Below are 14836 nucleotides of genomic sequence, written 5' to 3'. Positions count from 1 at the left end.
GTAGTCAACCTAAAATTGAAACATCACTTTATTCGGAGGTAGTCAGCCTAAAATTGAAAACATGACTTTATTAGGAGGTAGTCAACCTAAAAGTAAGACTATATTCAGAGGTAGCAGCCTAAAATTGAAAACATGACTTTATTCGGAGGTAGTCAACCTAAAATTGAAACATGACTTTATTCGGAGGTAGTCAGCCTAAAAGCAAGACTTTATTCGGAGGTAGTCAACCTAAAATTGAAAACATGACTTTATTCGGAGGTAGTCAACCTGAAATTGAAAACGTGACTTAACTCGAAGGTAGTTGACCTAAAATTAAAAACATGACTTTATTCGGAGGTAGTCAACCTAAAATTGTAACATGACTTTATTCGGAGGTAGTCAGCCTAAAAGCAAGACATTTTGGTATACATGAATCTCAGATAAATGTAAAATTCCAGCGAATTCCCCCTGCTTCAAACAAAAGAAATTGTGAAATTCAAAAATTGATGACTTGTGACAATTTTGCAGTTCAACATTGAGCTTGGTCATTTTGGTTGGGTTGGAGGAACATTTCGGTACTGCTATCAGGGAAGGTTCAAAATTATTTTTATCTTATGAGAGTTCAACAGTCCTGGCCTTTTCATCGATTCTGAATTATCAAGTTGATCATTCCCAGTTCGTTGAGTTGCCAACGTTATTCTTTTCTTTCCCCATAAGTTTTCAAACTTACGATTTCTATTTCAATGAGTTGCCAAACTAATCTTTCCTTTAACTTGAGTTGCCAAACTAATCTTTCCTTTAACTTGAGTTACCAAACTGATCATTTTCCTTCTGAAATATTTGTGGCAAAATTTGAAAATTCTTTCCTGCTCGCCTCGCGGAGAAAACAAGGAATGTGCGAGTGAAGTCACAAAAACAACGATGTTTTGCCAGAGAGACTTCCAATTGAAGGAACAGAAGAGAAAAAGAAGAAAGAAACAAAAAATTATTTAGACCAAAGAAGAAAGAAACATAATGTGACATGCATTTAGACCAATAACTTGATTTATCCACCTTTTCAGACTTGTTGATTCGTCAAATCCTTCTTCGTGTTGGAGAGCTTGCTTTGTTTCATTTGAAGTAGCACTGACGTTGTATGCCTCTCATGATGAATATTTTTTTTGTAAACATTGCTCACATTTCGACTTGTGGTGCCTTGAAAGGTTTTCACCAACAAGTCACTCTCATTTTTTTTTCTCATGTCTCACAATTTCGATTTGTGGTGCCTCGAGAGGTTTTCACCAACAAATCTCTCTGATTTTGTTCTCTTCTCTCATGTCTCACAATTTCGATTCGTGGTGCCTCGAAAGGTTTTCACCAACAAACCTCTCTCATTTTGTCCACTTCTCTCATGTCTCACAATTTCAATTCGTGGTGCCTCGAAAGGTTTTCCCTAACAACCTCTCTCATTTTTTCCTCTTCTCTCATTCATGAACTCGTGATTCCACGAAACTTATCCAAAAGAGTTCCGCTTCTACCATTGATGATTTCCACAAGGGTTGATAAGCTGACATGCTCGACTTGGCATTTTCAAAATTTGATCGGAAGGTCTCTTATTTAGACCATAACTAAGGCTTTTTGATAGGGTAGCAAAATGAAAGGATTGCATGAAGGCTCAAAGACAATGCTAAAATATCAGGATTGTGACTTAAAACTTCTGGAATCGACTCAAACAAAGGAAAATAACTTGTACCCCAGTTTCTTTGAAATCAGAAATTTTGAATGATTTTTTTTTATTTGGTTGGACCGAGCCCCCAGGTAAGGCTGCCTATGTATCCTGCCGAAACATGAATCAGGTCGAACGTAGTTCAGGAAACTACATTTTGTTGTGTGTTTTTTTTCTCTTTTCTCTTTTTTTGTTTTTTTTGTTTTTGTTTTTGCATGGTTTCATTTTTCTTCTTTCTATTTTTTTCTCTTTTTGCTTTTACACTTTTCTGACACTATTTTGATTCCAAAAGAGGGGTATGAAAGAAAATAAAACTAAGGCTCAAAAGCGATAGCAAAGGATGACACATTGTTTAGATAGTAGAATGAAATGCCTTCGTCATATCAATTCTTGAAAATACCAACTCAAAGCATGCTCAAAATCGATCCTCTCCTAAAGATGAAGGTCATTGTTGTCTTTCCCTTGGAACTCCATTATCTTATAATTCACTATCTGAAAGTCTGAGTTGATGTCCAAAATCTTTCCGTTGGTCACAATGCATATCAATTTGTCCCTTTAAAAAAAAAAAAAAACACCTTGATATGATGATTTAGAAAGAGAAAAAAAAAAGCACTAATATCATTAAAGATAAAAAAAAGACATGGAGATTGAACGAGACAAGCAAGATGTGGTCTAAAATCCCAATTGGGACAATCTATTTTGAAAGAAGATCCAAATTAAACCACAAAACACATTTTCAACATATCAAATGATCAGTTAACGATACTTCTTATCCATTATTGAGCTTGATGGTTGTTTCAGGAAACTTTAGTAGGACACTCATCAATTCGGCTCTCCAACATCAAGGGGCACGAGGGTATGATCTTGCAACAAACCATCATCAATCAAATCTTGAATCTTGCATTTCAGTGTGGTGCATTCGTTTGTGTCATGACCTTGTCCATTTGAATGGTAGGCACATCTTTTGTTGGGATTGAATGATTTATGTTGGCGCTTGGGAATCTGCCATTCTACTGACCATAGCAATTCTAAACCCCTAGCTCTTTCAAACAAATTGGATAAGGGCTCAGCTAGAGGAGAAAATGCACAGTGCCTCTTATGAGGTCGAGATGCACTTTGACTACTTGGGTGAGATGATCGAGGTCTTTTAGAATGTTGAAAGGGAGGGAAGCATTGTGGATCGGGTGTTGATAGTATGAATGATTGGATGAGGGCGGGTAATGATGATATGTGGGGTTCAGAGGCTCAGAGTGCACTTGGTATGAAGACTGGTTATTGAAAGATGAATGATATGGGTTGAGAATACTGCCAGGGTTGATTTTGCTGATCTCGAGGCAATGCTGGTATAGCCAATGCAACTTCCTCATCTTCCTCCCCTTCCTGGTTAGACAGACTCCCTGCACCTTTCTTGGCTGCTTCTGTGATTGCTTTCATTGTAGTAAAGCTTACAATTTGACCAGTTTCCACTCCTTCTTCCACTATTTCTCCTAATTTGATTATTTCAATGAATGGTTTGCCCAATGCAGGGAGCAAGTACTGGTAATATGCTTCTTCTTGGCTTGGAGAAAAGTCTCCACTATCTCGCATTCTTTCATTGGAAGTCTTACCCTAGCAGCTTCCTCTCTCCACCTAATGGCAAATTCTCTAAAACTTTCTGTGGACTTCTTTTTCAATTTGATCCAGGAATTTTGGTTAGGGATCGTGCCTATGTTATACTGAAACTGTTGTACAAAATCCTAAGCCATGTCTTCCCAAATATGCCACTGAGAAATGTCCTGGTTTGCGGACCATTCTGCAGCTATCCCGGTTACACTCTGACTAAAGTAAGCCATAAGTAACTCCTCTTTGCCTCTAACTCCTCTCAACTGATTGCAATACCTTTTTAAATGGGCCCATGGGATCACCGTGCCCGTCATACATATCAAATTTTGGGATTTTAAAACCTGGAGGTAATTGGACATCAGGAAACATACACAAGTCCTTATATGACACACTCTGATGACCTCTCAGGCCCAGCAAATTTCTTAAAGATTGCTTCATGCCTTTTAGCTTCCTAGACATTTTCTCTGGTTCCACTAGTGAGTATGATTGAGGAATTTCTTTTGGAATGAGGAGCTGAGCCCGTGACAATGCTGACGCCCTGGAGGGATTTTCAAAATAACTGAGAGGGAGTGGTGGAAGAGGTTGACCACTTATCCAAGCTCAATACATGTCTGCCATTTGTTGCTTCAGATTTCGGACCTCATCCCTTAAATGAGACTCTTGGTCTACGACTTCCATTGAAGTATCGGTAAGGGTCGGGTTTGTTTCATTACCAGTCATGACTCCTTTTCCTTCTCAATGTGGTGTTATAATGGTTGGATGAATGGTTGCTTTTGGTCGGAGGAAGATGGTAGTGGCTCAACTCCAAACTTGTCAAAAGTCAACCTTTATTTTAAAAAAATTTGTAAGAAAGAAATTAAAATCACAATCATGGGTCTGTATCAGGACAATTACGAACAATAGCTCTTAATATGTCATAAATTGGACCCTATTTTCCCCCTCTATTTCACTACTCCCTTTGTATTTTTTTTTTTTTTGAAAATAATTCGATCGAACCCGACTTGGGTTGCCTACGTATCATGCTGAGACATGAATCAGATCTTTGCGTAGTTCGGGAAGTTTTGGCCTAAAGTAATCAACAAACTTGTTTCTGAATTTTCTTTCTTGCTTTATTTCTTTTGCTTTTTTTTTTTTTTTGTGAAGTAAAGAAACTATAAAGTCTAAAAAAAATATTTTTTTATTTTGAATTATCAAAAGAATGAATCCTAAAAGATACGTAAAAGGAAAACATATTTTTCATCTTTTTCTCTCTCTCTCTCTCTCTCTCTCTCTCTCTCTCTCTTTTTATTTTTTACAGAGCATTAAAAGAACTCTTTTTTGGGTTTATTTAAATAAGGATAAAAACTATCTTCTTCTTTTTTTAATACAAAATAAAAACTCTTTTTTTTTTTTTGAATTTTTGAATAAAGATCACCGAACCCGAAGAGGGCTGCCTACGTATTGTCGCCCTGATGGACGAGAATCAGGTGTGCGTAGTTCATCCAGATTGGATTGCTGAGTTTTCTTTAAAAATAAATAAACTCGTCTCGAGCCGAACTCTTCTTTTCTTATTTTAGCAAGAGCTAGACAAATTAGAGATTTAAGGAAAATGGGTGCGTAAAAAGTCAGATGAATGCTTCTCTCTCTTCTGTTTTACTAGTTAGCCTAAAGCCGATCAACAATCAAGCAAGCCTTAAAAATAATATTACAAATAGCACATAAGATGCACAAGTCAATCGAGAAAAAGGGATACCTGTCCTAAATGGACCCGACCCCTGTGCTGAGTCCCACTAAGTCAAATGCAAGTGATGTAGCTAAGTAGATCCTACTAGGGATAATCATGTCTGCGTTTCAGTTCTGCTAGGTTTAAAACCTAATGGAAAAAGGTGTCTAGACTGGCTCACCCGAGCGGACAACTCGAGCTAGGGAGGGGCAATACTATCGGTAGCAGTGCTATTGCGACTTCATTGCTTTATCCATCCCCGCCTAACATGTGTGACTAAAATCCTTCGCCGGGCACCAAAACGCTCTAGCTTTATCTTGACAGAAAGTAGGATGCATAACTGCATTCCTGTGACTGTGTGTGAAGTGTTTTTAGAAACTCAGAGGGGTGCACGAGAGAAGACAGTTTATAATATAGTTCAACAATATCAAAGCGGTAAATGAGTGGGCAAGTAGCACATTAGGCCAACAAACATAATATATCCAAAAATAATGATAAAAGCCAAGTATAAGGCAATATCACAAAGCTTGAATTCTGGTTATCCCAGGAGAGTCGCCAGAGATGTCACACCCCTTTTTCCGCTCCTATGCGTAGAAACGCAGGTTTTTATTATTAAAGGGTTTTTCCAATTGAAGTGACGGTTTTGAAGAGGGATTATTTTATTTTACAGAGTCGCCACTTAGAATTGAGTTTTGGTGTTCCAAGTCACCTTATGAATCCCTAATCAAAAGGAAATGACTCTTTTGTTATGACCCTTAAAAACAGAAGACCGGGTAAGGAATTTTGTTGATCGAGGAGAAGGTGTTAGGCATTCCCCGAGTCTCGTGGTTCTAGCACAGTCGCTTTATCAACTTATACTTAGCTCAAGCTAATTTTGGATAATTTATGTTACAAGCCTTGATTTGCTCGTACTTTTTATTGGAATTAACCGGGATGCGTAACCGCATTCTGGATCTTTTAAGCGTCTCAAAATAAGATGCGTAACTGCATTCTCAATCGAAACAAGATTAATTTGTTATACCCCGCGTTTTCAGAGCATGAGTATGACATGTACCTCCCCGTAGTAATAGAGTGTCGGAGACGTCCCATGATGTTTTGAAAGGCACAAGCCATGGAAAGTCCGTAACAACGAAGAAAAAGGGTGAATCACGATCTCGTAAGTCGTAATCGGGAAAAGAGTATTTTTGAACACGAGAACATGACCCTTATTAGTATAATAGTTGATAAATATCATGTATGGAGAGTTTCGAAATATTTCGAGATCGAGCAAATGGAAGAAAATAAGTTCGACGAAAAATTGAGAAATGCTGGACGGATTTTTAGTCAACTTTGGAGGCGCATATCTCCTAGTATATATGGAGTTTTAAGGTGTTTTAAGAGCCTAAAATGAATTTCTTCGAGTCTAGTTTGTGATGCAATAAACCGTTTCTCGATAGAAAATCGTAGTAGAGAATTATAGACGTTACAAACTGAGCTGATGAAACAGAAACAAAACCGCAACAGAGCGCAACGGGGCGCTACGATCGCTCAAAGATCGCTAAAGTCTAGTAGCTACGGACGCCGCCTCGGCCCTATATAAAGGGTTAAAATCTCACTTTTCATCCCAAAAACTTCCAAAAATTTCCAGAAAATTCAGCAACAAAGGGAGCATGATACATCACAAAAATTGAGGATTTTGAGTGAAATTTCAAGTAACGAAGTATCAATCGAGGTCCGGGCAACCCGTAGTCGTGATTATAATTTCGTTTGGTGTTGGAGTTATCTTGGGGGCAAGAAAATGATGAAGATTTTGCTACCTTCATAAAAATAAGGTATGAATTGTTAAATCTCTTTCTCTATCAATATGAATTAAGGAATAATTTCAAGAATAGTCGTTATGGTGTGTTGTGTTGATGTTGTTGATTTATGGATTGAGGGTTGAAGAGAAATTTGGATGAAAATACATATATTTGTCTTGTACGATGTTGAGGATGTTGCTATTGATGTTTTTAGTATTAATTTCGACTTCCTTACGAAAATAAAGTTATTAATTAGTCGTATCCCAAGTTGGTTGGTTGGGAAATTTAGAAAACGAAGTGTGGGCTGTTTTATGGCATATGTTGGTGTTGGAAATGATGTTATTGCTATTGGTTTTGTTGTTGATGTTGTTGGTTGTTGAATTGGAATCTCGGGCTAGGCATATAAACAGGGGAAATGCTGCCCGAATTTCGACAGAATCTAAAAGGACTTTCATTAAGTGTTTAAGACGAGCGTATGACGATGACCCTAATGATATTATGAATGGTTCTATATGTAGATTACGAGGCTGCGAATAATTCTTAAGCGAGTTGCAAGACAGGAAATAAGTTGGAAGTCGAGAATTTGTCTTCCAGGTATGTTAAGGCTCGTCCCTTTCTTTCAAAGGCATGATCTCTAGGTTAGGATTTTATAAATGTTTCCATATTTTCCTTGTTATCCAAAGTTAAAAAGTCTAAGATTCCGAGGCATGATTTCCTTCCTGATAATCCATAAATGTTTCCAAAATATTCGTATCCTCCAAACCAAAGGTTGTGATTATGTGAGCCCTTATGATGGCAACGATGGGAATGTTTTTAAATAACAATGATGATGTCAAAGATGAGTATGTTATTGTGATAAAAATGATGAGAATGATTTCATGTTTAAAGGTTTCAAGTTTATGTTTTCGATGACGATATGAGATCGTTGAACTATTTCTTGATGTCTCAATTTTGTTCATGGAAGATGACTATTTCTTTTAAGATTCCAAAAGTACATGACTTGATGCCCTATGAGATTTATGGTCTTATTCTACCTTTTCTCTTAGTTCTATTCTCCATTGATAGTCTCACCTTAAATTAATTGTTCCTTCGAGGTGAGACAAAGCGACGATAATTATTCCATAATATAATCGGAGGTTACCGACCTTACGTCACTCCGATACAGTTGTGGGTTTTGATTGGGCTCTTATGCATGCTTTATATATATGTATGTATTTTCTCACACCGCGCCGCGCTATAGTCGGTCGGGCAGGCACGTAGATGTGCACACCACTTTGCGGTGGGCATGTTATGATATTGCCGGACGTGGGAGGCACCGGACACGAGGCAATGATGATAACATCGAGCCTTAAATGGCCGGGCATGATACTACTTATATATCACACCGAGCCTTCATGGCCGGGCATGTTACTTTCACACCGAGCCTTTATGGCCGGACATGTTACTATGTATATGTATGAAATGTTTTTTAAAAAAAAGGCTAAGCATGCGTGACATCCGCCTTATGAGGCATCCGGATGTTCGTTATCTCTCTTACTCATTGTTACTTTTCATATCTATATTATGTTATTATTCATGCCTTACATACTCGGTATTATTCGTACGCGTCCCTTCTTGTGGACGCTGCATTTCATGCCACGCAGGTGTATACAGACGAGTAGAGGATATGGCTAGAAGATGTTCCAGCTGGATTGGCGAGCTCCATTTCTTTCCGGAGTGTTGCCGAGTCAGAGTATCCATGTCATGGTATAATGATTTATGTTAGAGACTTTGCAGACAGAGTCACGTATATAGTATGTCGGTTTGCAAGCGGCTGCAGTAAGCCGATGTATTATCATGCATTACTTAACGAGATTTCATGTGATTGCGTATCTTACTTGATTTGATAAAGACGGAAAGAATGTTTTTCGAAAAACTTTCATCATGCATTTCATTCCATGCTTTAAGGGCCCAATGAGACTATGAGTACAACGAGAACTAGTGGGTTCGCTCGGCTCTAAGTAAGGGCCGAGTGCCCATCATGCCCCATCAGGACTGGGGTGTGACATAATTATTAAAACGATATTGGCCAAGGTACGTAACCGCATCCTTGAGTTGTTTAAAGCGTCTCGCAATAAGATGCGTAACCGCATTCTTAATCGAAACAAACATCTTAAAACGCGCCTAAAGCTCATCTAGCGTTAAAAACAATTATTTGTCTCTAAAATTGGGACTTAAAATTATTTGGTTAAACTTTCACTCTTTTGACAACGGGCTTTGAAACGTGTTCGCAACCCATCTCGCTCCCTTACAATTGATTTTTTTCCACTCTTTTCTTTTATACTTGATAACGGGGTTTGAAATAATTCGCAACCCATCTCTCTCTACTCACAATTGATTTGGGTCGCCAAACTGGTTTAGGCTCAATTCGCACTCTTGGAGTGCTTAAAAATAAACTCGGCACAATATCAAGAGATCCAACGTTTCAAAATTGCTCATGAGTAAATATTCAACAAGGATAGATACAAACGTAAATTACATCCCCAGCATTTAAAAAAAAAAAAACTATCTACTCAAATTTACCTTTAAAGAAAAATGTAATTTGCTGAATGTACTAAAAATAACTCGTCGAATGTTTATAAAAAATGACAAAGAAATGAATTGGATACCAGGCATAATGAAACTTCCCAGGTAATTAACTTTTAAAACTTCCAAACCTTTAAACCTTAAACTATTATTTTGACCATTATAATACCACCACTTCTAGATAAGCTTAAACTATATGTCTAGGCTTATTAACACACTGGACCAGCCCCAGATTTATAAACATGCGAAAAAAAAATCATCATTAAAATATTATCATTGATATAAAAGCATACCTAATTGAAACTTCTTCGGAAACAATGATGCTTAGATATGTGCTTCTCTATACGAAGTCTCACCAAGGGTAAGCCATAACCTACCTGGATGGCCGAACAACAACACCAACAAATCACTCTATCGCCTTCCCCTTCCGCTGAGCCTCAGAACCAAAGTAGTCTAGGCATATTCGAAATCTAGATTAGAAATCATGAAGAATGATACTAATATTGCTATTATTCAATTTAGGTCAAATCTAACCTTAGAATTTGGGGAAAACGGGCCCACAAGGTCAAAACGAGAAATTCGGGAGCAAAATATCAAATTAAGCACTAGGTAATCATAACCCAACAACTAATTGCTAAATTAACTCACAGATTTACCCAATTTCGAATTCGAAGCAAAACCCTCAATTTGGGTATAAACCCTAACTCTTTGATTCCGAAATTCAACACTAAAAATGGAAGATATATGATTAATAAACTTAGATTCATCAAAATCTAGCATAAACCTCATCAATTTCACCACTTATAAGCCTAGAGAAAATGTTCATCAAAACCCACTTTCATCTTCATTACTAAGGGATTATTAAAGGAAAGGGGGAATCTATGATGATAATGATTAATGGAATGGAAGAGGGATAGCAAGATTTACCTCCAAGTGTCTCCTCTAAATATCTCTAAGAACAGTCCCCAAAGCTCTAATTTAGAAATGGAAATAAATGAGGGTCTAAAGGCTTTTAACACTTCATTAATTATACACACTGCCCGTCACCCGCTTTGGCGACACTGGGACTGCCCCAGCGGAGCCGCTTCAGCGGTCCCTCGACCGCTTCAGCGGTCAAGCCTAAAATTCTTGGACCACCCGAACGGCGAGGGTCACGGCTCCGCAGTACCGGCGTTGCGGTGCTGGTGCCGCCAAAGCGGGCACCAGACACCAGAAAACTCACCCAAGCTCACAATTCAATCCGATTTTCCGACTAATTCCCGAGGCCATCTGCTCACATACCATACACATAGACACACATAAAAACAGGCTGCGAACGCGCTCGTAGCCTCGGACTTCCTAACGAAAGTCTCGTTGACCGAGTCAACCCCCGATACCTTAATTCCAATTTCCCAACCCAAGTCCCAAAATGCATCCGAGTCCATTGGAACCGAATCAAATATACACACAAGTTCTAAACGATCATCCGGACCTCTCGAAATCGACGCATTTCCGAAAAGGTCCGTTTACCCAAAAATCAACTTTGGGTCAACCATTTTTCGCTTTAAGCCTATATTTCACAAAAGTTGCCCGATCTGGTCTAGATACCTCGAGAAGCGTGCCAACGGTCCCCTTGGGTAAAAAATGAGCTAATCAATGCTCGGAAAAGAGCGAAAATGCCGAAAAGACTATAACGACCAAACGGGTCATTACAATCATGTATCGAATTCAAAGATCCTAGCGATTACCTTTGCATTATTAAATTTCTAGAGATACGACTCTTTTGAATCTGTTGCGGACTAAAGCAACCATCTAATGAACCATGAAGGCCCTAACCTTAAAAAAAAATATTTTAAAGTGGAATTGTAGAGCAAAATTGGAACCGTCTAATTTTGTGGAGAGCAAATCGTGCGAGCACGATTTTGAATCCATTAAGCGACAGAATACAACAGAGAGAGAAAGAGGGAGAGCGAGAGAGAGAGAGAGAGAGAGAGAGAGTGAAAGGCTATAGGGTACCTGTGTAGAAACATCAGAGAGGAATATAGCGACATAATACAAGAAGGTAGCAGAGTGCCTATGTAGAGAAATATAGAAAACATACAGCAACATACCCAGTGTAATTTTCAAAGTGGGGTCTGAGGAGGGTAAAGTGTACGCAGACCTTATGTAACACCTTGTAAATCTGTACTAAACCATATTCATGATTCAGGAGGTTAGAAAAACCCAAGAAGGAGAGTGTTGGAATCGAAAATATGTTTCAGTTCAGGAAACCCAGTGTTACGCTCCAAGGGACGGTCCGTAACGTGTGTTACGGTCCGTCATTCATACCGTAATGGGTATGCTTGAAAAATCACCGTCTCGTAACTTTTGGACCAAAGGACGGTTCATCGTTACGGACCGTAACACGTGTTACAGCCCGTGATGTGTCACCGTAACCCAACCTCAAAATCAGACCCTCACTGGAATTTTGGCCCATATTACGGACCGTAATACGGTCCGTAACGGTGCCGCAACTGAGATAATTAAAAGATGGGAATTCCAGTTTTATTTCACAAGTTTCATTCCTTCAAGCCCTAGAACGACCTCCTACCCTCTCCCATCATCAAGAACACCAAGGTAAGCTTACTCTAATTATTCCAAGTAAATTCTAAAATATATCCTTGTAATCTAAACAAGAAATCATAGTTCCTAACCTAGGGTTTTCAAGAAAACCCATCTCAAGGTTCAAGATTCAAGATTTTGGAAATCATCTTCAAAGTTCAAGTCTTGAATTCAAGTCTTGGAGCAATTAAGGTATGTAGACACTATCCACGCGTGGGAACATCCTTGTTCTTCCCCATGCTTCAGTATTCCATGTTTACACACGCTAGGTTTAGGGTTTTAGGTATATTCATGATAAACCCCGTACACTTGAACCATGATATATTATATATTATTAGTTATAATTCCATTTGATTAGTATTAATTTACTATTGTGGTGATTGAGACTTAGTATGTACTTTATGAAAAACCCATAATTTGCATTCCATGGGTTCTATAACACACGATATGAGATATTATGCTTATTTTCATGAAAATCTTGTATATATGTAATTTTTGTCTTGTCTTCATGTATCCATGTTAATGTTAAGAATCAGAAATCATATCTTCAGTTATCTTTCATGTTCAGGAGTTGTATTAATACCGAGAAGGCTCAAATAGCCTGAAACTATATATGCCAATGTAGGATAAGGATCGCTCCACCAAGATAGGACGATTCCTTGATGTTTCCCCCATTGAGGGATTTTGGATCCATTCATGTCATGTTCATGTCTTGTACCCTGGCAAGGTACGAGATGGCTTAGCTGATCGGGCCGAGATCAGACTCCACGTTTCTCCCCGTGGTGGTTCATGTCGATATTACAGTTACTATCATGTTTTCATCTCAGTTACAGATTATTTCATGCTTTACGGGACTGTTTCATGTTCATGTTCGCCGCATTTAATTTCATGCCTATGTATTATGTGCCTGCTTATTCTCTCATGTGTTTACATACCAGTACATTCAAAGTACTGACGTCCCCGTTTATTGCCTTAGGGGCCTGCATTTCACGATGCAGGTACTGATTTACAGGACGACGCATCTGCTCAGTAGGATAGCTCTCGTATCAGCTTTTGGGTGAGCCCCATTCTCTTCGGGGTTTAGTCAGTTGTTTATTTTATGTCATTTATGCATTAAAGGTATGCTGGGGGCCTTGTCCCAGCAAGAATGATTCCAGTCAGACTCATGATAGAGGTTTTATAGACTAGACAAGTCAGTTATCTCATGTCAGACTTTCAGAGTTGGTTAGCCGTTTGGCTCTTTTATGATATGATCCGCATTCATGATTTAAACAAGTATTTTTATTAGTATTATGACTTATTACGCTTTATAAAGGCTCATCATGCATTCACGTTATATTCCGCACTTGTATGCCCCATGACAATTCAGCAAGCCATGTGGTTTGCTCAGTCACATGCAGTATGGTGCCGAATGCCGTGTTACACCCAGGCCATGGTTCGAGGTGTGACAAAGCTTAGTATCAAAGCCTAGGTTCAAGTGTCTTTAGGGAGTCTATGAAACCGTGTCCAGTGGGGTCACTTTTATATGTGAGCGGGCCCTTTACATATAAACAGTTGACCAAGACATTTAGGATTGTCTCACTTCCTTCATACTCTAGATCGTGCAGTTAGAGCAGTACTCTCAGGATGCCTTTCTAATTCGTGCGTGTATGTATTTTTAGAAAATGCCTGTGAAAAGAAAATACACCAGAAAGGCCACAACCACCAACCAGGGGGCTACCGCGAAAGTAGCTCGCAAAGAGACCATTCTGACTTAGACAGCAGCTCCAACCACTCCTGCAATTACACCTCCTAGTGATTCGGAATGAGATGTTAAAAGTGCTATCAACATGCTCACACAACTGTTAGCAGCTCAGGCCCAATGTCAGGAATCTGGGTCAAGTTCAGGAAATAATGGAGAGTCTTCTAAGACTAAAGATTTCCTCAGAATGAATCCCCCAATCTTCACGGAGACAAAGAAAGACGAGGACCCTCAGGACTACATTAATGCTCTTCAGAAGATCTCCAGGATTATGATAGTTACAGAAATCGAAGCAGCTACTTTTGAAACCCATCAGCTGCAGAGCGTTGCCAACACTTGGTACGAATCTTGGGAATTATCCCAAGGTGAGGATGCACCTGATGCTACATGGGATGAATTTACAAGCACATTCCTGGACCACTTCATGCCAATAGAAGTCAGAGAAGCTAAGGCTGAGCAATTCCTGAAGCTTAAACAGAATGGCAGGTCAGTTCAGGACTACTATTTGGAATTTATCAGTCTGGCTAAGCATGCTCCAAATATGGTACCGGACATGAGGGCAAGAGTGAGGAGATTTGTTGGGGGTCTTGATTCCCATTTGTATGATGGGGCCAATATTGCTGCACAGAATGGGGGGATGACTATCTCCAAGATGGTTGCTTTCGTACAAGGGAACGAGACAAGGCTGAAGGAGGAGGAAGCCTTGCAGAAAGAGAAAGACAAGGAGTTCAACAAGAGGGTCAAGTCTAACGGACAGTCAGCGGTAATAGAAACCAAAAGTTCTTTAAAAACAGGTCAGCAGGACCTGCTCTGTCAATAGCAAGTGCCCTAGTCCCAAAGTTCCGAAATGATAAGAAGCAAAATTTCAAGCCATCAATTTCTTACTCTCAGGCTAGTGTGGGTCAGTCGATTTATATCAATCCGATATGCGGCAAGTGTGGTAAGAGACACCCAGGTGAGTGTCGTATGGGTATGGATTTATGCTTTGTGTTACACCCCGTACTTTCGAAGAAGCACTTATTAAATTTGAACGTAAGTATGTCAAGCTATGGCTAAGCAAAACAACTTTGGATTATGAGGAACGAAGCATTATTAAGTATACTGTATGAGTAAAGGAAGAATTACGATCTTGTAAGTCGTAACCAGGAAGGACAACCTTGGAACCAAAGGACATGACTATTATC

General features: G+C 39.1%; 1 protein-coding gene across 1 annotated transcript in view; it reads left to right on the top strand.

Annotated features, from left to right (window-relative positions):
• The first annotated feature begins 13740 nt into the window (after positions 1-13740).
• LOC132034584 (aldehyde dehydrogenase family 3 member F1-like) overlaps positions 13741-14836 on the top strand; it is a 14479-nt gene continuing 13383 nt past the window's right edge. Inside the window, exon 1 of the mRNA XM_059424980.1 lies at positions 13741-14415. Within this exon, the coding sequence (XP_059280963.1) occupies positions 13741-14415 (675 nt within the window). The remainder of the gene's footprint in view (positions 14416-14836) is intronic.

This window comes from Lycium ferocissimum, chromosome 10, assembly GCF_029784015.1.
Source record: "Lycium ferocissimum isolate CSIRO_LF1 chromosome 10, AGI_CSIRO_Lferr_CH_V1, whole genome shotgun sequence".
NCBI lineage: Eukaryota > Viridiplantae > Streptophyta > Magnoliopsida > Solanales > Solanaceae > Lycium > Lycium ferocissimum.
The sequence above is the reverse complement of the archived record's forward strand: the minus strand, read 5'-3'. Positions and strand labels throughout refer to the sequence as shown.